General features: G+C 59.3%; 2 protein-coding genes across 12 annotated transcripts in view; one reads left to right on the top strand and one right to left on the bottom strand.

Annotated features, from left to right (window-relative positions):
* DEGS2 (delta 4-desaturase, sphingolipid 2) overlaps positions 1-25,665 on the top strand; it is a 72,752-nt gene extending 47,087 nt beyond the window's left edge. For 5 of the 7 annotated variants that reach the window (XM_058740719.1, XM_058740718.1, XM_058740722.1 and 2 more), the window contains 2 exons: positions 20,616-21,358; positions 23,078-25,665. In XM_058740719.1, coding sequence (XP_058596702.1) covers positions 20,642-21,358; positions 23,078-23,224 — 864 coding nt within the window. In that variant the 5' untranslated portion in view covers positions 20,616-20,641 and the 3' untranslated portion in view covers positions 23,225-25,665. Of the gene's footprint in view, positions 1-3,818; positions 3,979-5,158; positions 5,255-20,615; positions 21,359-23,077 lie in introns of those variants that run through there. The other 2 variants (XM_058740720.1, XM_058740721.1) reach the window with 2 other exon arrangements.
* Positions 25,453-27,158, bottom strand: part of EVL (Enah/Vasp-like) — a 151,895-nt gene continuing 150,189 nt past the window's right edge. For all 5 annotated transcript variants that reach the window (XM_058740730.1, XM_058740726.1, XM_058740727.1 and 2 more), the window contains one exon: positions 25,453-25,936. In XM_058740730.1, the coding sequence (XP_058596713.1) occupies positions 25,899-25,936 (38 nt within the window). In that variant the 3' untranslated portion in view covers positions 25,453-25,898. The remainder of the gene's footprint in view (positions 25,937-27,158) is intronic.

The raw sequence follows: 27,158 nt of genomic DNA, 5'->3' as shown, positions 1-27,158 counted from the left end.
TGGAGCATCTTTTTGTCCGTTGGCCCTCTGGGTGTCTTCTTTGGAGAAGTGTCTATTCATGTCTTTTGCCCATTGCTTCACTGGATTATTTGTGTTTTGGGTGTTGAGTTTCATTTAGTAAATTGTTATTAAGGGCATCCATATTCTAGGCGTTAGGGTTACCAGGGGTGAACCCAAGAGAACAGACACTCTATGGGAGGAGACAGACAATAATCAGGTAAATAAGTACATGCTATAAAGCTTTATGTCAGAGAGGGATAGTCATCCTCACACATAATTAAATTATAATTCCAGTGACAGATGACTTCTACGAGGAAAATAAGACTATGGAGGCACAAGTGTCACACCTCCCCATTTGCTCTATTCTAGAAATCTCTTGAGACAGATTTTTGGATTCTGTACCTGTCTTCCTGTCTGTTTTCTTTCATGTACTTCTATTTCAATGGAGGGTTTTCTTTTAGTTTTTTTATTTTATTAAAACTTTTTTTTTTAAGTTTATTTATTCTGAGAGAGAGAGAGAGAGAGAGAGAGAGAGAGAGAGCACGTGGGAGCTGGGGAGTGACAGAGAGGGAGAAAGAGAATCCCAAGCGCAGAGCTCCATGCAGGGCTCGATCCTACAGCCATGAGATCATGACCTGATCTTACAACTGTAACATCATGACCTGAGCCCAAATCAAGAGTCAGATACCCGGGGCACCTGGGTGGCTCAGTCGGTTAAGCGGCCGACTTTAGCTCAGGTCATGATCTCGCGGTCCGTGAGTTCAAGCCCCGCGTCGGGCTCTGTGCTGACAGCTCGGAGCCTGGAGCCTGTTTCAGATTCTGTGTGTCCCTCTCTCTGACCCTCCCCCGTTCATGCTCTGTCTCTCTCTGTCTCAAAAATAAATAAACGTTGAAAAAACAATTCTTTTTAAAAAAAGAGTCAGACACCCAACCCACAGGGCCACCCAAGCACCCTCAAGATTCTTTTCTTGTAAACCAGCGATCTATATATGTCCATCTCTGGTTTATTTATTTACTTCATGGGTGAAATGGCAGTAGCCTTTTGTGCCTCCTGGAAAAAGTATTGTCGTTTCTCAGTCTGGTTCTGCTTTTCCAACAGCTCTGTTTTCCCAGGTGGGGAGTTCTTCCCTTTCTTGGGGATGGTTGCCCTTCCTTCACGAAGGGAGGGAAGTCCTTGTCAACAGACTGTGACTCACGGGCTGTTAGCCTCCTGGCTTTGGGCAGGGGTGGGAAGGGCCACCCTGCGGAATGCATTCTGGCCTGTTCTCTGCAAAGGTGCACGGCAGAATCGGGCTTTGTGTTGGGATGGCAAACACTACAGCTAAGACTTCGGAGGGGGGTAGGTACCCTCAGCTCCTCACAGGCAATGGGAGACACCCGGGCCTCCGGTCGGGGTCCCTCCTGAGAGTCGGTGAGCCCCCCACCCCGGCTGCTGCCCCTCCCAGGGCAATGGGGGCGGGGAAGGTTATGGAGAAGTCACAGGAGAGTGGCTACATAGACCATACATCATAAGGATTTTTGAAGAATAAACTTCATTTTAAAATAAACTTTATGATTTATTGAAATAATGGGAGCATACTGTCAAGAATTCACATAGCTTCCACACCCAATATCCTTTATTTTAAGATCTTATAGGAGTATGATGTGTTTGTTATAATTCAAGAATCACTACAGATACATTACTATTTTTTTGAAGTTTATTTATTTTGAAAGAGAGAGCAAGTGGGGGAGGGGCAGAGAGAGAGAGAGAGAGAGAGAGAGAGAGAGAGAGAGAGAGAATCCCAAGCAGACTCCACACTGTCAGTGCAGAGCCCAATGTGGGGCTTGAGTTCATGAACCATGAGATAATGACCTGAGCTAAAATCAGGAGTCTGATGCTTACCCGACTGGGCCACCCAGGTGCCCCCTGATCCATTATTATTAACTGAAGCCCATAGTTTATTCAGATTCTCTAAGTTTTTACCTAATGCCCCTCTTCTGGTCCGGGATCCCACCCAGGACACCCCCTTACAGACGAATATGTACTCTCTTTCATCGCTAGGACCAGGGGCATGACGGGGAGGTTACTTCACCATCTTGAAGGCAGTTTCTGTGGGTCAGGCTGGCCTCGGGGACTTGGGAATTACTTGGTCAGGGCATCAGATTGGGAGTCATGCTCTCAAGTCTCTGTCCAGGTGCCCTTTGACTTGTCTCCACCTTGGCTTAAGTCTGCTCATCTGTCAAGTGGGGACACTGGGCTAGTTTCGTCTGCACGGGTTGAGTCCTGGGCCGGATGTATGAATGAAGTTTTCTGATCCGTGCCGCAGGGGGGAGGCAGCCGGCAGGCCTCACGGTGTCCCACAGGGCAGAGCCGGGACTCAGATCTCCCTGAGTGCGACACGGGGGCTAACACTCTGATGTTGTCAAAGATCAGGGGCCTGTCCCTGCTTTGCTGCTTCTTTTTGTGTACTTAGGCAAGGCCCTCTTCAGCTCTGAGCCTCGGTTTACTCATCGGTAAAGGGCCAGCTGGTGGGAGGGTCCCTTTGGCTGAAAAAAGAACAGGTTGCCGTGGGGAGCGGTGAGTTCTGCCTTTGAGGGCGTGCAAGCTGGGCCGGGTGCCCCCGGTGGGTGCGCGAGGGCAGCTCCGATGGTCTTCCTGCTGGACTGGGAACCCAATCTCTGTGCCGCCTCACTTTCGCACACCTGGACCCTGCACCATTGCTTTCCTTTCCAGCTCATGCCAGGACTGCCTTTGGCCCTGGGCTGAGGGAGGTCTGCCAACTGTACCACAAGCCTGGGCCGTGGACTGCCAGGAGGCTGGAGGGAATCCCACCATTAGCACCTCCCCACCTTGTGGCACCTTCAGCTGCCAGGCCAGTCTGCTACCCCGGCAGCTCCCAGGCCAGGCCAGGCCCTGGTCCTCAGGTCAACCGGCACTCCCTCCAAAGCTCCGAGGGAGCGAGAGGAAGAAGAGAGCAGAATCCCTGAAAAGGTGAAAAGGAAGAGCCCTGTGTCCCCCAGCCACCAAACACTGGACCCTCTGTTTTAACAATGTCCGGGTTCTTCCGGGTCCCTGGGCCTTTGCACCTGCTGTTCCTGCCACCACCAGTGCCCTTCCCCTTTTCTGGCTGTTGACTCCTACTCATCCTCTAAGGCCCAATGCAAAAGACCCCTCTTCTGGACCCTGGCTAGCTACCCCTACCTGTGTCATGGCATGTATCACCCTGAGTCATAATAGACCTCTTCCGTGCCTGTGTCCCTGTGTCCCTCGATTTTCCTGAAGGCAGGGGTGGGGCTGACTCACCCGAAAGAGGTTGTCACAGACACATCGTCTGCCCACTGCATTACTGCGTGAAAGGGCTGAGTAGGGAATCGGTAGGCGAGGGAGAATCGCTGTGTCTTTCCCGACCACCTTCCTTTGACTCGCACTGTCCCTTCCATTTAAGCTCTCGTCTCCTGACCCCCGACCCCACCGGGAGGGGGCGCTGTCACAGGCTCGTCGGTGGGGGCAGGGGCGGCGGGAGCGCCAGTGCGTCTGGGCCACGGGGAGAGCTGGCGCTCCGCGGGGCGGGGCCTGCATGAAACCGGACGACCCGTCCGGGGCGAGCTAGGCGGGGGGGGGGGCGGGGGGGGAAGCGAGCGCATCGGAAGGTCCCCGCACAGCCTGGCGGCCGGGACTCCCGCGGGTGGCGCGCGGATAGTCCCATTTCGAGCCAAGGTAACCCGGGCTCGGCTCGGGGCGGCGCCCCAGCCCCGCGGTGCCCGCCCCTCGCGCCTCCCGAGGCGCCCCGGCCCCGCCCTCGGCCCCGCCCCGCCTCCAGCGGCCTTCAGGTCCCCGCGCCGCGGCGCCGGCGGGCAGACAGGTGGAAGCGAGCGGAGCGGCGCGCCGCGCTCCGTGCTGCGCTCCGGGCCCCACCATGGGCAACTGCGCGGGTCGCACGGATTTCGAGTGGGTCTACACCGACCAGCCGCACACGCAGCGGCGCAAAGAGATGCTCGGTGAGCGCAGCTCGGCCCCTGCCGCGGGGTGGGGACAGCCCCGCGTGGCGGTCAGACGGCGCGGGCCAGCGGAGCCCCGGGGTTGCTCCTGCGCCGGCCCGGGTGCCCGGCGCGCACTCCTCCGCCCCTGCTTCGGGGAGGGTGGGAGTGCCACCTCTCCTCCTCCTCCAAGGGTCCCTGCCCCGGGTCCCCGACAGCCCCCCTGCCCGGGTCTGAAACTCCCCTGCGTGTCTGCCTGCGTCCTGGGGTCCAGGATCCGAGGACCCGAGCCCGGAGCCGCGTGCCTGGGAAGCGTGTCTCGACTGTTGCGTCCCGGTTGTGGGATGCAAGCCACTCGCCGGGCGTGAACTTGGGTCGCGGCGACGTGGTGGGGCAGGGGTCCGCCCCCGGGGACCCTCCGTGTGCGGGATGCGCCGTCCTGCCCGCGAAGGCAGACCTCCTGGGTCCGCAGAGGCCGCTGAGCTCAGGGAGTTTAGGGCCGACTGAGCGCCTCGAAGGAAGCAAATGTGCAACGAGAGAGACACTTTTTTTTTTTTTTTTTAAACAGAGCTTATACCGAAGAACCCCATTTGCCCGTTCTGTCCTGTATTTTATAGCTTAATGCACGGTGGCCGCCCTTCGCTGTCATTTAGGGTCCTGCGAAGTCATTTTTACCAGCGTAGTCGCCGTCATTCCAGCCGGCGACTCCTTCTAGACCTGGGGTGCTCAGCCCTTCCCTGGGGATTGCAGGTTAAAGGGCCCGCACCTGCACAACAGCTTTCACTGCATGCCACCAAGTCACCTCCACGGCACCAGGCCGCAGTCCAGCAGGGTGGACTTGCTCCCCTCCCTCCCAAGAAATGTCCGGGTCCCGGTTTCCCACGCCCTCGCCTGCAGCTGGGGTTGGCAAACCTTTTAATCAGACCGACCACGTGACACATACTAGTTCACTGTGTTTAATTTGCAGTTTTTGGATGATTGTTTCCAACGTTTAATTGGACATTTTAATTTCTTCTTTTTTCTCTTGGGATGGTCATCCGCTTGTTGATTGTTGGGAGTTCTTTGTATAGGAGGCTTTTAACTCTTTGTCCTACATGTTGCGATTATTTTTCTCCTTCACAATTTGTCTTTTGCTATCACAGCAGCTTTTTTTTTTTTAATGCGTTCAAATGGATTGGCTTTTTTTTTTTTTTTTCTTTAGAGTTTTCCCTTTGGTGTCTTCCTGCCCCGCTCCAAGACTATGGAAATATCCATCTTACTACGTTTAAAGCTCTCAGACACCGGGTGTTGCTGAGTGGTTAGTGTATGGCCGTACTGTTGTGTCTGGGGGTTCATGGGCTCGAGACCCCTGGGTGGGTTTGTGACTTTCGTGGTTTTCTGCTGTGAGGCGAACAATAACCCAGCACTGTTGTGGTCTTACGTGTGGCAGAATCCTCTCCAACACCTGTGAACTGCTTGGGGGAGCTCAGAGGGGTCTTGGTGACTATCTGGTCCTGTGTCTCCCTAGAGGGCATGTGTCTTGGCTGTTCCCACCACAGGGCTGAGGCAGGGCTCCATTTCCTTCCCTTTCCCTGGCTGTCCCCTGCCTTGCCCTTATAAGAGCACCTGGCCCCAGGTGGAGAAGGCTGGGAGACATATCCTGGCCCACAGAGCTGCCTGGAGGGGTCCAGACACTCTGGGCTGCAGACTCACTTTCTGAATCTGCAAAATGGGCACAGCCATCTTGCCTGGCGTAGAGGGTGTGATGTTAAAAGGAGCCCTTGGATGTTAAAAGATGCCCAGTGTGGTACCCAGCACTCCAGGACATGAGAGAGAGAGAGAGAAGCCACCGGCCCTGGAACCATTAGAGGAAGCTTCCTGGACAAGGTGGCCAGGAAGGCTGGAAGACTTGAAGAGAGGAGGTGATTTGGGCCAGTGTGGAGACAGCGTCAGGTCTCGGGCTGACTCCCCGGGAAGCTTTGCTCATTCCCAGTTTGCACTGGGTGCTGTGGATTCCTCTGTACCGTTTCCTCCAGATGCTGTCTGGTTTTGAACCCATGAACTTGGAAGGTGCCATTTTCCCTCAATCCCAGGCGTGTGATCCTGCCCTGCCTAGATGTCCTTCCTTCCTGCTCCACCCCTCCTCGCTCTTTGGTTCTTTATTTTTATTGAAGTACAATATTATGTTAGTAAGTTTCAGGTGTGCAACATAGTGACTGAACCTTTGTATGCAGTGTGGAATCACCACCTTAGTAAACCTAGTTACCATTCGTCACCACACAAAATTGCTACAATTTTGTCCACTACAGTTTCCGTGGTGTACATTACATCCCCATCACTTATTTACTGTATAACTGGAAGTTTGCACTTCTTAATTCTCTTCAGCCATTCCCCCATGTCCCTCCCCCTCTGGCAACCACCAATCTGTATGTATGAATCTGGGTCTTGTTTTGTTTTGTCTTTTAGATTCCACCTATAAGTGGAATCACGTGGTATTTGTCTTTGTCTAACTGATTTATTTCACTTAGCCTAATACCCTCTGGAGCCATTCATTCGTTGCAAACGTGTCGCAAAATTCCATTCTTTTTTTTTTTTTTTAATGTTTATTTATTTTTGAGAGAGAGGGGAGAGAGAGAGAGAAAAAGAGAGAGAGCGAGCTGGTGCACAAGCCTGGAAGGGGGAGAGAGACAGAGGGAGACACAATCTGTTTTATTTGTGTTTTTTTTTTTAATGTTTATTTATTTTTGAGAGAGAGAGAGAGAGCGCTTGAGTGGGGGAGGAGCAGGGAGAGAGGGAGAGAGAGAACCCCAAGCAGGCTCTGCACTGTTAGCACAGAGCCTGACCTGGGGCTCAAACTCACGAACCGTGAGATCATGACCTGAGCCGAAGTCAGTCTTAACTGACTGAGCCACCCAGGCACCCCAAAGTTTCATTCTTTTATGTGGCTGAGTAGTTTTGGATTATATATATAACACATTCTATTCATCCATTCATCTGTTGACAGACATGTTGTTTCCATATATTTTCTTTTTTTTTTCAGTGCAAACACGTGGTTTTATTAAAGAACTGGGATAGGATCCATGGGCAGAAAGAGCTGCTTTCCATGTCTCGGCGATTGTAAATAATGCTGTGATGAACAGGGGAGCGCATATATCTTTTCGAATTAGTGTTTTCATTTTCTCTGGATGAATACTGAGGTGTGGATTTACTGGGTCATATGGTATTTCTAGTTTTAATATTTTGAGGACTCTCCATGCTGTTTCCCACGGTGGCTGCTCCAGTTGGTGTCTCCACCGACAGTGCGCGAGGGCCCCCTTTGCTCTACATGGTCGCCAACACCTGTTGTTTCTTGTGTTGTTGATTCCAGCCATTCCCACAACCATTTCATTGTAGTTTTCATATTTATTTCCCTGCCGATGAGTGATGTTGGGCATCTTTTCATGTGTCTGTGGGCCATCTGGATGTCTTCTTTGGAGAAATGTCTATTCAAGTGCTCTGCCCATAATTTTTTTTTAACGTTTATTTATTTTGAGACAGAGAGAGACAGAGCATGAACGGGGGAGGCGCAGAGAGAGAGGGAGACAAAGAACCGGAAGCAGGCTCCAGGCTCCGAGCCATCGGCCCAGAGCCCGACGCGGGGCTCGAACTCACGGACCGTGAGATCGTGACCTGAGCTGAAGTCGGACGCTTAACCGACTGAGCCACCCAGGCGCCCCTGCTCTGCCCATTTTTAATCAAATTTTTGTTTGCTATTGAGCTGTATCAGTTCTTTTTTTTTTTTAATTTTTTTTTCAACGTTTTTTATTTATTTTTGGGACAGAGAGAGACAGAGCATGAACGGGGGAGGGGCAGAGAGAGAGGGAGACACAGAATCGGAAACAGGCTCCAGGCTCCGAGCCATCAGCCCAGAGCCTGACGCGGGGCTCGAACTCACGGACCGCGAGATCGTGACCTGGCTGAAGTCGGACGCTTAACCGACTGCGCCACCCAGGCGCCCCAGAGCTGTATCAGTTCTTTACATACTTTGGATATTAACCCCTTATTGGATATGTGACTTGTAAACATCTTCTTCCATTCCGTAGGATGCCTTTTTATGTTGTTGATGGTTTCCCCCGCTGTGCAGAAGCGTTTTAGTTTGATGCAATCCCACCTGTTTGATTTTTGCTTATGTTGCCTTTACTTACTGATGGTGTGAAATCCTAAAAAATCATCGCCAAGACTGATGTCAGGGAGCTTACTGCGTATATTTTTTTCTAGGAGCTTTTGGACAGCTGGTCTTGCATTCAAGTCTGTAATCCATTTTGAGTTTATTTTTCTGCATCGTGTAAGAAAGTGGTCCGGTTTCATTCTTTTGCCTGTGGCTGTCTGGTTTCCCCGGCACCATTAACTGAAGAGACCTTCTTTTCCCCACTGCATATACTTGCCTCCTTTGTCGTAAGTTAATTGACCATATGCGTGTGGGTTTATTTCTGGGCTCTCTATTCTGTTCCATTGATCCTGTGTGTCTATTTTTATGCTAATTTATACTGTTTTGATTACCACAGCTTTGTTAGTATGGTTTGAAATCCAGGAGCGTGATACTTCTTTTTTTTTTCTTCATTTGTTAATGTTTTTATTTATTTTTGAGAGAGAGAGAGAGAGTGAGCGTGCGTGTAAGTTGGGGAGGGGCAGAGAAAGAGGGAGACACAGATTCTGAAGCAGGCTCCAGGCTCTGAGCTGTCAGCACAGAGCCCGACGTGGGGCTCGAACTCACGGACCGTGAGATCATGACCTGAGCCGAAGTTGGGCGCTCAACCGACTGAGCCACCCAGGTGCCCAGGAGCGTGATACTTGTAATTTTGTTCTTTTTTTCCTCAAGATTGCTCTGGCTATTCAGGGTCTTTTGTTCTTCCATAGGAATTTTTTCTGTGTGCTTTCTCATTTTTATTTATCTATTTATTAATATAAGTTATTGTCAAGTTGGCTAACATACAGCGTATACAGCGTGCTCTTGGCTCAGTGGTAGATGCCCATAATTCATTGCTTCCTCACAACACCCAGTGCCCATCCCAACAGGTGCCCTCCTCAGTGCCCATCACCCTCTCTCCCACCCCCCCATCAACCCTCAGTTTGTTCTCTGTATTTAAGAGTCTCTTATGGTTTGCCTCCCTCCCTCTCTCTGTTTCCCTCCCCCACCCCATGGTCTTCTGTTAAGCTTCTCAAGATCCACATATGAGTGAAAACATATGACATCTGTCTTCTCTGGCTGACTTATTTCACTCAGCATAACACCCCCCAGTTCCATCCACGTTGCTGCAAATGGCAGGATTTCATTCTTGCTCATTGCCAAGTAGGATTCCACGGTACATGTAATCCGTAGACATTTTAGAATGGCTTGTTCTAGTTCTGTGAAAAATGCCCCTGGAGTTTAGTGAGGGCCCTTGCTCCATTCCATTTCCCGCAGGATGCCCGGCCCCCGCCCGGCTGCCCTCCTGGACTTTGGCCTCCACTGGGGATGGCATTCCTCTGGGATTTCCCTCCGAGGCTCCAACCCGTCAGGTCCTTACCTCTCTGGGGAAGGTTGCAGGGCTCTAGAGCTCGGCCGTGGATTTCATCCTGAGCCCTCACCCGTTAGCCATGTAAACCCTGGGCAGGTCAACCAACAGAGGAGCAAGTCGAGCCTTGGTGAGGTTAAAAGGGGTTGTTATTCCTTCCAGAGTTGCTGCGCAGGTCAAATGAGGTGGCGTTAAGTGGTTAGCCCAGCACCCAGTAATGGGTAGCTGCGATGATCTTTGCTCCTCTGGCAGACAGGTGAGTTCTCCCCAAGGACAGGGAATGCCTTTGCATCTCTGCTCTCTGCCATCCGTGCTATTCCTAGCCAGAGAGAAATTCCGTGTGAAGTTGCTGGTGTCTCTCTCTATAGAAGAGACAGCAGAGCCGGGCTCAGAGAAGGCAGGTCACTTGCATAGGACCACACAGATCGCAGGCTGCAGGGGCCAGACTGGTGTTCCAGTCACGTCCCGCTTGGCCATGTGTTCCGGCCCCACCTGGCCGCTGCGGCTCATGCCAAGCCCCGGGGGTGTGGGGGTGGGGTGGGGTGGGCAGTGGACGCTCAGAAAGATCCTAATCGGGGAGGGAGTCAGAACCCAGGAAGCCCTTGCCCCGGAGCTAACCACAGTGCCCTTGGGGCAGGGCCAAAGTCTGTCTCCAGCTCCTGCCTAGATGGGGACATGCTCCTCAGGGCACAGCATCCTAAGAAAACGGGGGTCCCACGCAGCCCCCTAAGAGCCATGTCTCCCGGGGCCACGCCTGCGGCTCCCTGTATTGTGAGGGCGGGATCCGAGCCAGCAGGACTGTGACCCGCCGCGGACCGGAGGCCAAGCCAGGCGTGGCGGGGGAATCAGAAGCTGGCTTTGGGTTTGTCTTTAAAAACAAATAGCTTTGTGATTTCTTTTTTCTTATGAAAACAGGGCACACACATGGTAAAACAAAACACACACAAAAATTCAAATAATCAAAGGAAAACAAAAGAGGAAACAAGGAAGTAAGACTCTTGGCAATTGTTGGATTATTTGCTTAGGCAAGAAACCCTTGCCGGGGCTTTCTCAGTGGCAAGTGGTGATTCCAGAACAGAGCTGGCTGAAGCTGGGGACGGGGGGAGTTTGTGACCTCTCCTCACCCAACCACAGAGACGCTGCAGGGGTGGGGGGCAGGCAGGCCACAAGGCCCTTCTCTCCATGCCCCTCGTCCCTGCCTCGGTCACCATATGGGCCTTCTCCTCTGCCAGGCGGGCCGCAGGCAGCACCCGGGTTGGGTCCCCCCAGCTCTGAGATCCCACAGAAGAAAGAGAGCTGCCCCCCTCCCCTCCTGCCCTGAGTAGCTGCCTGGCCTGGAGCCAGGTAATCTCTGGCCGGAGAGAGCCTCGGGTCCGGTGGCTGGTCAGCGGGCAGGGGGCTGTGGTAGGTAGGGGCCCCACAGTGTCGCGTCGCATCGTAAGAGCAGAGAGAAGGGGCTCTCCAAGGAAAGCAAGGGGTGCTGTGACCCTTAAGTTGGGTGGGGAGGGAAGGAGGCATGCTGGGTATTTGGGTAGCACAGATGATAGGTGATCCCTAAGAGGTTACTTGGGGACCCTCTTTGACCCAATTACGTCCTCCCCTACCGAAATCCTCCAAAGCGTAAAATCTCACCTCTGCCCTGGCGCCTGGGGCATCCCCATCTCTGGCCCCTGCCCTTTCCCCTTGCTTTTTGCTCTCTAGCCACTTGGTGGGACGCACCCCATCTGCTCATCTCCCTCTTCATGGCTTTTGCAAATGCTGTGCCCTCTGCTTGAATTCTTGTTCCCTATTCTTTATGTACTGAACTCCCGTCTCCTGTGCGCACATGTGCTGGTGTTTTCTGGAGGGGATAAAAAGCCCTGGTTTGCAAGCCGGGCATTTGGCAATTTCTGGACATATTTCTCTCATGGCCAATGTCAAGCTACCAGCATGCGGTGCTGAGCACGCATGTGGGAAGGGAGGAGTGTGGCTGGTGCCTGCAGCATGGACCTCTCTTCTAAGCCCCCGTCTGTTGTCCTTGGCCCTCCTCCACCCCCTGGGGGCCGCTTGTACCCTGTCCTGGCCTGTCCTGTCTCTGCCTTCCTGACATTGACGCTCTCTACGTGTTAAGTCACTCGTGCAGTTACCCAGCCGGTCAGGGGTCAGTCAGGCAGACCTCTGACCCATGGCTGCACCAGCCGGGGCCTGTCTTCCACCCTCCTCTGTCCCCGGGGCCCGAGGAGAGCCACTGTCCCTGACAGACAACTCACGAACAGGTGCCAGCTCTCATTTCCAGCCTCCACACCGAGGCATGTGCCCCGGCCTCCTCCACCTCCCTAACTCCTTGCTCGTTAATTTGTACCAGCTTTTATGAGGTGCGATTTACATGTCGTAAATTCCTTCATTTGAAAGGCACAGGCCAATGACTTTACTGAAGTTACATAATCCAGTTTTGGAGTATTTTCATTACCTGGAAGATGCCTTGCAAACAGGTGCGGTCACTCCCAGGTTCTTACATCCAGACTCTCCATCTTTCGGATTTCTGCCCTGATGTCATGCATGGGTGTGTACGTGTGTGTGTGTGTGTGTGTGTGTGTGTGTGTGTGTGTCCTTCTTTTGGGACACACTATATACGTGCCCTGGAAGGGCAATGCCCCACCCCTGCACAGCCTGGGAACCCCTCCATCTCCAGGATCTGGGGCCTGGCTGCCAAAGACCTTCAGCAAATATTTGTCAATGGACAAAAAGCAGGTTTAGTGAGATGCAGGTGAGGAGGCAGGTATGGTGGCTCCTGAAGGCACTTTGGGTCACTTTCCACATTGTCTGCGCCGAACCGGGTCCCCACAGTGCCTCCCGCACTGACCAGACAGGGTTAGACTTGCCTTCTGGCTCTGGAAGGGAAAAGGAGGTGGGGGTCACTGAGGGAAGGCCACTGAGCCAGGGCAGGGCCGCAAGGAAGCCGTTTAGGAAGGAAGGGATTATGAGGGCTTTAGGCGCCTTTGTTGGGAGGGTAGTCAAGTTACCGTGGGCGGTGACGTGAGGGAAAGCGCTCTGGGCACCGCGGTGGGAAGCAGGTGGACAGCATGCGTTGCTGTGTGCCGTGGAATGTTCTAGACTTGGGAGCACTTAGGCGATGAGAGGCAGTGGCCAGGACCTCCCCCTGCGGCCTTGGAGACTGTCACGCGGTGGGGTTTGGGCTCCTCGGGGAGGTGGTAGGAACATGTCGTCCCAGATGGTGCCAGGCCTGGCACGTGGAGGGGCACAGTGTCGGCAGGAAGAAGCCTCGTGTGCTCCTGGGGGCCCTGCCCGAGGCCAGCAGGGGGCGGGAGGGGGAGCCCGGGGGGCCTTGGGACCTCCTCCGGCTACCTCTGGAGGCTGAGGGCCCAGCAGCGTTTCTCAGGAGAAGTTTCCATGGTGACGCCGCTCCAGGGGGCTGGTGTGGGGGCACTTTGGGTCCCCCGGGCCCATCCTCCCGCTCCGCTGTCTGGGTCCTGAGAACACGTCTGTCACGCGTGTAGATCCGTGCGATGCATGTAAACGTACGGTTCTGCTGGAGCCAGGCTTCCCCACACTGGGTGCCCTGGGGAACCCCTCCGCGCGCTCACAGCCCCAGCACGGTCAGAACCAGCACCTTCAAGGTGGACAGTGACAAGCTGGCCCAGAGAGGGACAGAGCCGGTCCCTGTGGGGTAGAGCCGGTCTCCCGAGCTGGGACCCAGGGTTTTCTCTGGGTGCTTTGCCCTGGCAACGACGTAGCCCGGTCCTGGGAAGAGGCTCCCCCCGGGGGGGCTGAGGCCCCTCAGAGCGCTCTTTCTAGCTCTCCGGTTGGCAGGGAGGGGACGGTGCTCTGGAAATTAGGCACGCTGTTTCACCTTGTGGGGGGACCCCTGCCTCCTCGTCTCTGCGGTGGCGGGATGGCCCCCTCCGGGGCAGGGTGGTGAAGGCCGGATCCCCGTGTGTCAGATTCCCCGCGTGGCGTACCCGCTGATGTCCCAGCCCTCACCCGGGCCCCTGCGTGCATCCTGCGGGCCTGGCGGTGGGGGTCCCCAGGCCAAGTCTCGGCACCGTCACCCTCTTCCCCGGCCTGCCTACACCTCAGACCCTCCTTTCCGCATCAGGGCTGGGCAGTGGGACTTCTAACGAAGGCTGTTGTTGGTGGCTGCTTGCCCGGTTGCCTGGGGCCGTGCCCGCCCCGGGCTGTTGCTAGAAGACATTTGCATGCGTCTGTTTGTCTCTGGTTCCAGGTGGCCGTCCAGGCGGGGCTCCAGGCTGCCTGTGGAGCAGAGAGCCCTCGAAGCATGCGGGGCCTAGTCCAGCTACTGTGGTCTCTGAGCTGGAGGCCTGAGTCGTCAGGGCCCCCCCACCCCCGCCGCCATCAGCTGGGGTCCCACCGTGGGGAAGGGCCTGGTCAGGCTGGGCCAGGCTTGGATGTCCAGCCAGGGCTGCGGCTCCTCGTGGGAGGTGCCAGGAGTGTGGGGTTGTCTGCCTCGTCTTTGGGCCTCCCCCTCTCTTGGGGCCCAGAGAACATGGAGCCCGGGGCTGTGTCCTTCCCTGAGCCCCTGGAAGAGGCCCCCACTTCTACAGGGCCAGTACCCCCTTGCCTGCTCCGTGAGCCCCGCCCCAGCATCTCTGTCCTCTCATTCTGCTGTCCGCAGGTGCTTTCCTCCTCCTCCTCTTACCTCCCAGTCAAACTTCCCTCCGTCCCCCATGCCCCCCATGCCCGCACTCATCCTGTCCCCCGCATCTCCTTACCCGACCGCCATCTTGCCCCTGGCTGTGCTGGAATGGCTCCTGCTGAGGCCGCCATGACCTTGCTCAGTGCACTGGGGGCACCTGTCTTCCTGTTCATGGCCCCTCCTTCGCTAAACACCTCCAGCCCGTGGCTTCAGTTACCCCGCTCCATACGGTGCCCAGTGACCTCCACCTCTAGTCCTGAGTGGCCAGTGGTCCCCAGAGCATCTCCTCTGGAACCGGGAAGCTCTGGAGTTGAAAAGTCAGGTATTGGAGGTTTCCTCGAGTGAGGCTTGAGTTTTCTCGTGATGGGAAGGTCCAGAGTAGCCCCGCTCCTAAGGTGGGGCCCAGCTCCCTGACTGTGGTCTCTGAGCCCTTCTGGTGCCTCGCCCCACATACACTTTGAGCCAAGGCCCCTGGGCTCTGCCTTCTCCTTGATGGCTGCTGGGCCCCTCCTCCCCGCACCGTGTCCAGGAAGCGCCTCCCGGCAGGTAGTGGAGGTGATCTGGGGCCCACGTTCTTGGCCCCTTGTAGGCATCGCCCCTGCCCTGCCTGGAGTCCAGCTGGGGCATCGGCCCCACTTTCCAGGCCTCCAGCAGGATGGCTGGACCCCGTGACCCTCCCGGCCTGGGAGCGCTGGGCTCGTTCTCGTAGGTCAAAGCAAGCTGGGCCAGATCAGCCTCCAGGAGCAGCACCCGAGCCCCCATAGGTCAGAAGTAGGATGTTTTTATTCTCAGATCAGGAAACTGCATTTAATAGCAATAAGACAGCTCCCAGGGCCCGGAGGTGTCATCCCAGCCTCACTGCAGCCCCGGGAGGCAGGTAGGAGTGTCACCCCATTTCTCAGATGTGGGGACAAGGGTGGGGAGGTAGTGTGGCCGCCTGGGCTGGGGACGGCCGAGGATTTGGGACACTGTCAGGTAAAGGAGAAGGGGCACCGGGCTCCCCGAAGGTGGGCTCGGCAGGGGTGGGTCCTCAAGGGTGCACTCCTTTGCTCCCCACAGGTAGGACTCGCTGTCTTTGTTCGACAGGTGGGGCATCTGGCGCCCACTGTCCAAGGTCACAGCTGCCTCTGAGGAGCACGGGACTGGCCTGTTTGCTGGCCTTGATCCCAGAGCTGGGGTCCTGGTCCCCAGTGTCCCACAGCTTGCCAGGCTGCTCACCTGGTACAGGTGTGGCCTGCCCCGCCCCTTCCCCCCCCCCCCCCCCCCCCCGTGCTGCCCACGCTTGGCCTCCTTCCAAGGGGAAGCATGGAAACTAACCCTGTAGAAGCTGGTGGCCTTCAGCTTCCTGGGTCAGCTCTCAGGTGTGCCTTGGCAGGTGCCGGCCAGGCCGCTGGTTGCCCAGGGGGGAGGGCTGGTGCCCCGGGGGCTGCCCCTCGTAAAAGGGAGGCTGGCGGAGCCCTGTGACCTGTGACCTGGATGTCCCGACCTGACATCCAGCTGTGCAGAGGTTAGGGGGACTCTGTGGTGTCCCCGGCCCCGGGCTGTGGGTGAGCGTGTCGGCTGATGGCTGAGGTGGCCATCGTGAACTTCCTGGCCATCGTGAAGACCTTTCTTCTTTCTCGGGCTTCACCTCATTGTGGCTGCTGGATTCCCAGCCCCCAGTTCCCCACCCCCCCACTCCCTCCACCAACATCCCCCCGCCCCCCAGCACTGGTCTTCCCAGGAAATACAGGCCTGTGTTCTGAAGTGTCGCCTGTCACTCTGACCCCCTCTTGGGAGAGGAGCAAGCTTGGACGAGGCCTGCCCCTTGTCCCCCCTTCTGCGTGGGGCCCACACGGCAGTCCCCGCTCGCAGGCTCGGGTCCTTTGGTCTCGTGCCCACCTGGGGGGAGAACCTGGGCGAGCGCAGTGCTGGCTCGTCCCCCTCGGGCCCTCAGGGGCAGGACCGAGTGTGAGTGGCCCCACGCCCAGCGCCAGATGTCAGGGCAGAGGAGGAGCGGACCCGGGTGGCTGGCCCAGCCGTGCGGCTTCCTCCTCCCTGGTCCCGGTGCTGGGTGAGTTTTCTTGGGTGAGATTTCCACAAACCGGGGGGCTTCGGACACCACACGTCTTCTCTTGCAGTTCTGGAGGTCACGAGTCTGACACGGGTCTCACCCAGCTGAAGTGAGGGTGTCCCAGGGCCGTGCTCCCTCTGGGGGAGAATCTGGTTCCAGGCCTTTCCAGCTTTGCAGGCACCTGCACCCGCCTCCTCCAGTGCTACCTTCACACCAGCAGGGGCCGGCGGAGCCCTTCTCGGCGCCCCTGGGACCCCCTCTCCTGCCTGCTCCCCCACAGGTAGGGCCCTGGGATGACCCTGGGCCACCAGAAGATCCAGGGTCATTCTCGTGTAGTAAGGTCCGTTCCTAGTAACGTGACTGCCCTGTTCGACCTTGCTTCTCTCTTGCTGTGTCGTCGAACCTACTCGCGGGTTATGGGATTGGGACGTGGGGGGCTGTGGGGGGCCGTCATTCTGTCCCCCTGCCCCCCCCGTTGCCGGTATCTCCCTCCACCTTGTGAAGGGGTTCTCCTGGCTTAAGGTGGCAGGGCCTTCGCACTGCCATCCCGAGGACTCCTCCGCCCGTGTGCACCCCACGGGGCCTCTGACCTTTGTGGGGCGGCCCAGTCACCTCCCGCAACGCAGGTGCAAGCTCAGCGGCCGTTAGGCAACGCGGGCCGGCCCCCGGGGTGAAGGCAATCCCCCGTGTCCCATTTGCACAGCGGCAAGCCTCTGTGGCCGTGTTTGGCGACCTGCTCCTTAAAGCTGGCCTCCCCGGTGCACCAGGCGGTCATCCCGACTGCAGGCTGGTCGGTGTGCCCGCCTTGGCCGCTCAGCCGGAGCTGCCCCGTGCCTTATCTGTTAGTCCTGCCGGTGACCCTGGCCGTGGTTCAGCCGCGGAGGCTTGCGGTCGAACCAGCCTGCCCAGAGCCGGGACTGTAGTTTCGTTTTTTTGTTTTTAATGTTCATTTATTTTTGAGAGGCAGAGAGAGACAGCATGAGCGGGAGAGGGCAGAGAGAGAGGGGGGGACCCAGAATCTGAAGCGGGCCCCAGGCTCCGAGCTGTCGGCACAGAGCCCGACGCGGGGCTCGAACCCACCAGCCGTGAGATCATGACCGGAGCCGAAGTCGGACGCTCCGCCGACCGAGCCGCCCAGGCGCCCTGAGCTGGGATCGTTTTTCTTAACTTTTTCCTTATTGTGAAATACGTGTAACGTACCGTTTGCCACTGTAACCACGTTTAGGTGCCTGATCTGGTGGCAACGGTTGTGCGCCGTTGCTGTTTCCGAAACCTTTTTGGGGCTCCCAACAGACCCGTCACCGCTCCCCCCCTCCCACCCCTGCGACCCCCTCCCCAGCCCCTGCCCACCCCTCCCTTCTGTCTCTATGAACTTGCCTGTTCTCAGCATTCGTGTCAGAACAGTCATAAACCACGTGGCCTCTGTTTCTGGCTTCTTTCCTCAACGTCGTGTCTTCAAGGCTCGTCCATGTTGTAACCTGTGTCAGCATTTCCTCCCTTTAAAAAAATTTGTTTTTGCGGCGCTGGTAGTTCACCCGGGAGTCCGTTTCAGGGAGCAGGATTAGGCAGTTGGCATTGTGAAACAGAGAAGGTGTTTCGGAATTTTTTAAGTCGAGGCATAGTGACATATAACACGATACTAGGGTCAGGTGTACAACAGGAGGACTCGATGTTTGTATATGCTGCAAAAGGATCGCCACAGTATATCTCCTTAACATGCGTCACCACGGGTACTTATAGGCACTTTTGTCGTTAGGTTCCCGGATGGGAGATCTACTTTCGAGGCGAGTTTCAAATCTACAACAGGGTGTTATCAACTATAGTCACCGTGGCGGCCACTGCACCCCCAGGACTCGGTTGTTCTTCGACTGGAAGTTTTGTTCCTTTCGATGGCTGAATGATAATCCCACTGTGTGGCCAGCCCGTTCATCTGTTGTTGGACACGTGGGTTGTTTTCCGCCTTTGGATGCTGTGACTAGTGTGCTGGACATTGGCGTACAGGTCTCGTGTGTGTCCCTGATTTAAGTTCTTTGGGGTACCTATTGAGAAGTGAAATTGCTGGGGCACACGCTAAGTCTACATTTAGCTCTTTGAGGAACCGCCCAACTGTCTTCCACAGCGCCCGCACCATTTTGCGTTCCCACCAGCAGTGCACGAACAAAGACTCCAGGTCGGCCACGTCCTCACTAACACTTGGTATTAACTGTTTTTATTACAGCCATTCTAGCGGGTGTGTAGCGTGTCTCATTTGTGGCTCTGATTTGCATTTCCCTGATGGCTGACGTGGAGCATCTTTTCATGTGCTAATTGGCCAGGTGCACGTCTTGGGAGAAGTGTCTGTTCAGGTCACTTGCCCATTTCAAATTGGGTTGTCTGTCTTTGTTGTTGAGCTGTAGGACATCTTTATATATTCTGGATATTAAACTGTCATCTGGAGCGAGGGTCTGAACCTGCTCCGAATGCCGCTCTCTCCTACCCCCCGGGGATGCTGGGGCCCTTGTGTTCCCGTTGAGTGGAGCTGAGATTTGTCACCTGTCACTTGCCTTGCCTGCTTGTTCCCAAGTTCTGCTTTTATACTTGTGCTGTGACCACTGTCCTGGTGGTGTCCTTGGCCGAGCTTCAGGGAGAGGGGTACTGGGATCAAAGGGCCCGGGTGGCTTTGTGAAGATTGGAGGCCTGAGGGCTGGCACTGTCCCAGAGGTGGTCCCTGAGTGCAGGGGGGTCGCAGCTGGTGTAAGTGCTGCCTGGGGGGAGACTCTGTTGACCTCTGGGCAGAGGTGGCCTGCTGTTCTAGGACTTGGGAACCCCAACACCCCCCAGCATCTCCGGCAGATGAAGGCTGTTTGCGTTCATGGAACCAGGACTGTTCTGTGGGGACAGATAGCCTGTGAGGCATGTCGCACCCTTGCCATCACACGCTGGGACGCCGAGGTCCAGAGAGGCTGGGAACACACCTCCGGCCACACAGCAACACCCAGACTAACCCCAAGATGGGCTTGTAGTGTGGCCTCTTGGGCAGGAGGATTTTGAACCTGAGTCTCCCTTCTGACTGGGGCAGAATCCCTTTGCCCATGTTGTTGTGTTTCTCTTTGCATACTCCCAGGGACAGGCGGCTCACCACCTATGAAGCAACCTGTTCCATCACTGGGTGGCTCTGACAGAAAGTTCTGTGGGCTGGGAGGAGGGTGGAGGGGCCTGGCCATGGGGGCCGCGGAGGGGGGACTGAGCCGAGCTGTCACGTCCTTCTCTTCTGAGCACAAAAGGGAAGTGACTTCCTGGGTCAGTTAGAGGAAAGGGCCGGGCAGGATTTACCCTTCATCTGGCTGGTTCCAGTTGGGGCCCAGCCTCTGTTGTGGTCCTGGGGACGCTGTTCATGTGCCAGCCTGTGGTTGGTGAGCCCGAGGCTGCCCAGAGACTGGCACCGGCTGTCCTGAGCATGCCTGGGATAAACCCCTGTTGTCACTGGCCTCAGTTTCCATGTCTGTGCTCTGCCTCTGAGGGCCTGTGTGCCCTGCCCCGGGAACCAGGGGACAGAGCAGACCTGAGGAGCACTTGTCACCCTGAGCATGTGACGACCGCTGGTGCTGTCCCTCCCTATCCCTGGACATAGCACCAGACTCCTTACTCCCCCCCCCCCCCCCCCGCCACAGAGCAGTCAGGGAGGCTTCTAGAAGGCATTCTCCCCCTTTCCCTCTCCTGCCCCCCACTCTTGTGCTGTCCCTGCTGAGTCTGGCTGCTTGTTGGCTGGAAGGCCCTCCCCTGCTTGGCCCACTCTCACTGTCATTGTCCTTTTCTTTCCTGTAGAACAAAATACAGAAAAGTACCAAAGTTTCTATAACAAACACCCCCCACCCAAAATGAATGCATTCGCCATTTTATCATGTTTCCTTCAGATCTTGTGTAAGAACGGCAACACTGGAGACAAAGCCAGGGCCCTCTGTGTCCCCTCCCCTGCGCCCTCTGAGGTTCCCGATGTGCCTGGGCGACACGTGCACCGCGTCCCTGGAGCCTCACGGAAGTCCCCCCCCCCCCCCCCCACACACACACACATAGCCATGTGCCACTTCCATTTCGGGCACTACGTTTCTGTGACCTGCGCTGATGCCTGCTCCTGGGCAGGCGGCAGAGACCCCCACCCTGGGAAGTCCCGCGGGAGCCCCCAGCTGGAGGGGGAGGCAGGTCGGCTGCCTCCGCGGGGGCCCCCCTGCCCCCGAAGGATCCTAGGACTCCAGACGCAGGGCCACGCCTTCGAGTGACCCCCGCCCCGCCCCCTCCATCCCCCTCCCCCCTCCCCCCTCCCTCTCCCCCTCCCCCGTGGCTGCTGGAAGGAAGGAGGGAGGGAGGGAGGGAGGGAGGGCGGGGGAAGGGAAGCGAGGAGGGGGAGGCCCGGCCGCGTGGCCACGCCCCCCTCACTTGTCCCCCTCGGCCCTACCCGCAGCCAAGTACCCGGCCATCAAGGCCCTGATGCGGCCCGACCCTCGCCTCAAGTGGACGGTGCTGGGGCTGGTGCTGGCGCAGCTGCTGGCCTGCTGGCTGGTGCGGGGCCTGGCGTGGCGCTGGCTGCTCTTCTGGGCCTACGCGTTCGGGGGCTGCGTGAACCACTCGCTGACGCTCGCCATCCACGACATCTCGCACAACGCCGCCTTCGGCACGGGCCGCGCCGCGCACAACCGCTGGCTCGCCGTGTTCGCCAACCTGCCCGTGGGGGTGCCCTACGCCGCCTCCTTCAAGAAGTACCACGTGGACCACCACCGCTACCTGGGCGGCGACGGGCTGGACGTGGACGTGCCCACGCGCCTCGAGGGCTGGCTCTTCTGCACGCCGGCCCGCAAGCTGCTGTGGCTGGCGCTGCAGCCCCTGTTCTACTCGCTGCGGCCGCTGTGCGTGCACCCCAAGGCCGTGACCCGCATGGAGGTGCTCAACGCGCTGGTGCAGCTGGCCGCCGACGCCGCCGTCTTTGCCCTCTGGGGGCTCAAGCCCGTGGTCTACCTGCTGGCCAGCACGCTGCTGGGCCTGGGCCTGCACCCCATCTCGGGCCACTTCGTGGCCGAGCACTACATGTTCCTCAAGGGCCACGAGACCTACTCCTACTACGGGCCCCTCAACTGGATCACCTTCAACGTGGGCTACCACGTGGAGCACCACGACTTCCCCAGCATCCCGGGCTGCAACCTGCCCCAGGTAGGGGCGCCCCGGCGGGGCGGGGGCTTGGGGGGGGGGGGCGGGCCCCGGGGCGGCGGGAGGGGCCGCCCGGTACAGGCGAGAGGGCCCGCTGGCTGCGGAGTGAGGGGGTGATTTCAGGGAGGGCAGGGGCTCGAGGGGCATTTCACCGTTTAGCGAAACGGTTCCCGGGCTCTATGTCCTGGGGCGGGCCACTCGCCCTCTCTGTGCCTGGGGGGGGGGGGGGGGGCGGGGGGGGGCAGCACAGCCACGCTGCGTGTGACACACCTCCCGTTCCTGGCCCCTGCCTCCCTTGTCCCTGCTCGCTTCTTGTCACTGCCCTGTGGGCCTCCGGGGCGCCCCGGTGGCACAGAGAGGACGGGGTGGGCCTTGCCCTTTGTGACCCAAGTGGCTCGGCCTGAGCTGCTTCCTCCGCCTTGGGAGCCCCCCCTCCCCCCGGGAATTTCTGAAGGAGGGGGAGGGGAAGGAGCGCCCCTCTGGCGCTGGGGGGGTTAGAAAGAGACCCGAGGCGCAGGGTGGCCGGAGGAGGCATCCATCGGTGGGGAGGACGTCGGAGTGTTTGAGTCTGTGCGCGTGCCTGCGTGTGCAGATGTTTGCGCGTGTGGCTGAGCATGCCGCCACACGGACGCGTGTGTGTGTGTGTGTGTGTGTGCGCGTGCGGTGATGTGGGAGCACTCGTCGGGGCGCGCGGGTGTTTGTGCCCTGGCCGCGTGACTCCGGACTCCCGACGGCCCCGAGTGCCCGGCCCGGCCGTGCAGCCCCGCCCTCCCTCACCTCCCCCTCCTCTCCTGCCGCTGCGGCCGAGGTCCGGCTGCGTGCCGGGCACCGCGGCAGCATCTCCCTCCGGCCTCGCCACAAGCCCGTGCGGCGAGGACCCCCGTTCCCCGTTATCCGCATTTCACACACGAGGCACAGGCTCAGACAAGGGAGGGGGGGGGGTCCCTGCCTCAGGAAGTAGCAGAGCCAGAATCTGGACCCAAGGTGGTGGCGGAAGCACGTGTGGTCGGCTCGCTGCGAGCCTTTACTTCTCCCAGTGCTCACGCCCCGTGCGGGCCACCCGGTCTCTCGAGCCGGGTCGTCAGCTATAAAGCGGGCCTTGAGCGCGGGCGCGAAGGGCATCCCCTGAAGTTGGCGGGCGGTGGAGCGGCGGTGTGCCCATGCGGGCCGGGAGTGCTTCCTGGAGGAGGCGGGCTGAGGGTGTGGGTGCCGAGGGGGCAGGAGGCTAGAGGGGGCGGTGTGCGCCATTTGGGAAATGGGGACTAGTGAGGCTGGGAGGAAGGCAGGTGATGGACGGGGGCCTGGTGGGAGCCGAGGCCAGAGGGTGTGGGGGACGGGAGAGGGCACGGGATGCTGGGCGCCAGGAGTGTGGGCACGACGGTGGCTCAGCCGAACTCGCGCCAGGCTTCGTCTCGGAACCCCACAGGCGCTTGAGGGAACGCAAGCTGGGCCACCTGGGGCCCCGGGGGCAGAAAGTTGGCATGGGCTCCGCCAAGGGGAGGCTGCGTTTTTAAGCGCTCACCCCCACTTAGGGCAGGGGGCTCGGCCAGCGGCCCCTTCGCCTCAGGCAGCACTCTGGCTGAGCTAGACGTGGGTTCCCTGGGCAGTGACGGGTGTGTGTGTGTGTGTGTGTGTGTGTCTGCGCGCGCACGCGTGTGCATGTGTGTGGCAGAGAGGCGTGCCCCAGGCTGCGACCTCTGACCCTGCCCGCCCCCTCTGCAGGTGCGGAAGATCGCACCCGAGTACTACGACCACCTGCCGCAGCACCACTCGTGGGTGAAGGTGCTCTGGGACTTCGTGCTCGAGGACTCCCTGGGGCCCTACGCCAGGGTGAAGCGGGTGTGCAAGCTGGCGGAGGAGCGTCTGTGAGCCGGGAGCGGAGGACCCCGCGGAACCCGGGGGCCTGCTGCCCTGCCCTGCCCCCCACTGCTGCAGAGCGGGTTGTCACTGCCCACCCCACCCCCAGCCCAGTGCCCAGAGCTGCTTTCGCTGCATTTGGTTCCCGCACTGACCGCGGTCTTGTCCCCCAGAACCCAGGACTGCATCCGGCCACAGCGGGCACACATGCAGCCTGGAGAAGCTTGGTCCGCACCTGCACTGTCGACCCAGGCCAGGCCCTCCTTTCCTGGGCCTCGGGGACAGAGGCCTGGCCCTGCCCTGGGTGCTCTGTGCCGCCTCCACCGAGCTGACGTCCCTGGTGTTCCCGTGCCCTAAACTCAGTTCGGTGTTTTGTTTTCACATCCACAGACCGTGCTTCTCAGGGGCGGCGTGGTTCCAGCCCAGCCTCAGACTGAGGCCCACGCCCCCCGCCCCAGCCGGACCCTGCAGGCCTCAGGCCTCTGGATCTCCTTCCCGGCTGGCCCCGGCTGCACCCCGCCTGCTCTCCAGCCTTGGGGACTGCGGCCGCTCCGCGCTGTGTGCTTAGCACCCCTGCGGTCCTGCCTTTGTGAGTGGCCCCTGCACACCCTGGGGCTTGGGGGGGGTCCACGTGGCCCTGAAGCCCCTCGTTAGCAGCCTTCCCTCCTCTCCAGCCTGGCTGAGTGTGGACACTGTCCCCCTGAGCTGTGCTCCCGCCCCACCTCGAGGCTCTGGCCTGAGGGAAGCCCTCCCTGACCCTAGAGGTTTTAGCCCAGACAGGGTGGAGTCTGTTTCCCGGACCGGCTCCCCAAGGACTCAAGATCTTCATAAACGGGTGCCGCAGGCCAGATGCACGGAGGGGAGACATGTGACTGGGCAGACAGGTGGCTGCCTGAGTGAACCACGGCCTCGAGGGAAGCAGGCTGGTGTCCCTGTTGGTGGCCCTGTCTTTACTGGTGGGGGCACGGCCCTTGGGGGCTGCAAGGGGTGGGGTCCTGGTCTCCCAGAGGCAGGCAGGCAGCAGGAGGGGTGCCTAAGGCTGGGGAGGCTGAGGACCCCCCCCCCCCCCCCCCCGCGGGCACCACGGGGGCCCTGTGAGCTGGCCCAGGAGAGGGAGGAGGGCTGTCAGGAAGGCACGTGGCAGCTCCCAGGGCCCGAGACCTGGCCGGTGCTGCGCAAGGACTTCCTGCCCGGGACTGGGAGTGGCCTCATGTGGTGCCAGGCACCCCTGTCTCTGAGAACGGTCTGACACCGGGATGGCCCTGGGAAGAGGCCCGGGCCCCGGGGCTGTTGTGTGAGGCAGTGCAGCTTGGCGGGAGTACTTTGAGCCCGGATAGGGGGCCCCTCCCTGTGCAAACAGGCTGGCCCGAGCCAGGTGAGCGCAGCCCCTCCCGCCGCTGGCCTAGGGACTCCTCGGGGCCTGCCAGCACACCTGTCCACAGAGCTGTCCCGAGGAGACTGTCACCATCTGCCAGCTCCCCGCCAGACCCCAGATGACAGCATCAGTGGGCCTGGAATCTGTCGCCCTGGGTTACAACCAGGACCACTGCCGGCCCTGGGGGCTGCTCACCTCCTGACAGAACCACCCGGCTCCTGTCTGCACGGTTGTTGGGAGCACTCGAGGAGACAGGGGGGTGGGGGTGGGGGTGGTCCAGAGCCTGGCTAGAAAACAGGAGTCCCCTGTCATCAGCCGGACGGTGGGCCCCGCCTCCTCCCCTCCCACCGAGGCCCCCGCAGGATGGCTGGGCACATTGCCTTGCCTGTGGTGGCCGTGAGATGGTCCAGGATTCCAAGGCCTGGCCACTGGCCGGGGCCCTGCTCCCGGCACGGGGTCAGACCGTCTCTGGCTCGGAAGGGGAACGTGTGCGGTGTGAGAAGCACTGGCATATGCCTTGGGCGGGCGTGCGGGCCAGCGCGGTGGTCCTTCCTGGAGGATGCAGCCTGCCTCACTCTCCTACTGCCTCGCGGAGCCCAAGCTGCCACTCCCGGCCCTGCGGTCAGGACGCACGGGGAGTCTGAGGTTGCAGTGTGGACGGCACTCAGGGCCCACCCCTGGGGGAGACCATCGCAGGCCGGCTGGAAGTGCGCGAGCTGCCCCGGCTCCCGCTCCCGCCTTCCCTGTCTGCATTCAGCCTGGCTACCGGCCGAGGCCTCTCCTGGCCCCTCTGCTCCCCCGGGGGACGGCGTCCTCAGCCAGGAGCGGCCGGAGCCGGCGCGGGAGAGCGAGCCGGAGCCAGGGGTGTGGACAGTAAGCGTTTATTAGCACGTGGACACAGACACCGCGGTGCGTGGACAGGCTTCAACCACCACGACGCTGGGGACCGCTTGCCGCTGACCGCATCACCTAGGAGAAAACTCGGAAACCATCTAATGAAGCGTGTGACCTGGGGAGTCCTCTATAAACCAAAGAAATGTACACTTAAATAGGCAAATATAAAATACAAAAAAGGCGAGTAGACCGGTGCTGTGTCAGGTAGAATCTAAAAAAATCCAGAAATTGGAACTTGTTTCCTCATTTTGATATTCTATCACGCGTTAACACTCGTAACTGGAGCACCTCCCAGCGTCGGTGAGCGCTCGCGGGCGCTGGAGGCCTGGGGCCGGCAGCTGGGCTCCTCGCTGTGTCCCCGCCGGCGGGTGGCCTGGGGTCTCTGTCGGCGGCGGTGGCAGCGGGGGGCCGAGGGCACTATGAGGTGCTGATCCCACTCAGCTCCTGCCTGATGGCTGAGGGACGGGACAGGACAGGCTCAGGCACAGCAGGGACGAGCCCTGATTCTCGGCAGGCCCTCTCCCCCACACCCGCCCCCGCCCAGAGGTCCTTTCTGGCGTCTGCCCTGCCTCTCCTGAGAGCCTCACCCAGGCTCCCAGAGGTCGCGAGGCACAGGCTAGAGGTCAAGCGGGGCAGCAGACTCTGTGCAGACTTTGGGGTGACAGCAAAGCACCCCTCCAGGTAGAGGATGAGCTGAGGTAGGGGTGGGGGGGGCTTCACCTGCCTATTGCCTCGGGGCTGGCGAAGAGCCTGTGGACACCAGGAGCCCCGGGCAGTTCTGGGCACGGTGGGCACCGGATTCTGCTCGGAGGTCCTGGGGCCCCGCTTCTGGCAGTGGCGGCAGAAAGGGCCAGGCCTTGAGTGGGGGGGGGGGGGGGGGACGGCTCCTGCTCCCGCCTCCCCTGCAGGGCTGCCTCCTGTCCCCCAGATTTGGGCCTTTCCCTGGACAGACCCCACTGGGCCTGGAGCCAAAGGCCAGGAGAAAGAGCTGAGCGCTGGGCCCTTCTCAAGTGACAAGGGGATGCCTCTTGGAGCACCCGTGCTGCCTGCCATTTCCCACGGGCCCCTCGGCCGCAGGTGGAGGCCCACCCATGAGGCAGCTCCCACCTGTGGCTGCACCAACGGCAGAGGGGAGAGCGAGACCTGGAGACGTGCTTCCCGCCGCACCCCACTGCCTGCGTCCCCGCCCGTTCCCTCTGCAGGGAGGCTGGCTGTGCAGCCCTGCTTCCGGCCACACACCAGCTCCGGCCCTGGGGCCAGCTGGCCGGCCCCTCCCAGGTGGGGCCCCCAGCAATAAAGCAGAGTTAATAGTTGGCCTGCGTTGTCTCCTCTCTGGCTCCGGGGCGGCCTTGCACTTCACTCATTAACTCCTTATCTACCCATCTGCCCAGCCCAGGCCTGGGGGTGGGGGTGGGGTGGGGGGGGGGGCTGCAGAACAGACAGGAACGAGTATCCTCAGCTCTCAGCTGAAGCTGAAGCGAGGACAAGGACAGGGTGCGGCTCACACAGCCCCGGGCCGGGAGGTCCAGGTCAGCGGGCGCTTCAGGTGGGCTCCCACCCCGGCCTCCCCTCTGTCCAGCCCTCTGCCACCAGGGCCCACTCCTTTCAGGTCACGGAGCCTTCTCTCGCCCCGCCACCTCTGCTCCTGTGGGGGCCAGGCCCAGCCTTGGCGAGGGC

The sequence above is a fragment of the Neofelis nebulosa genome, chromosome 7 (assembly GCF_028018385.1).
Source record: "Neofelis nebulosa isolate mNeoNeb1 chromosome 7, mNeoNeb1.pri, whole genome shotgun sequence".
Taxonomy (NCBI): Eukaryota; Metazoa; Chordata; class Mammalia; order Carnivora; family Felidae; genus Neofelis; species Neofelis nebulosa.
Note: the sequence above shows the minus strand (reverse complement) of the source record. Positions and strands in the feature narration are given on the sequence as shown.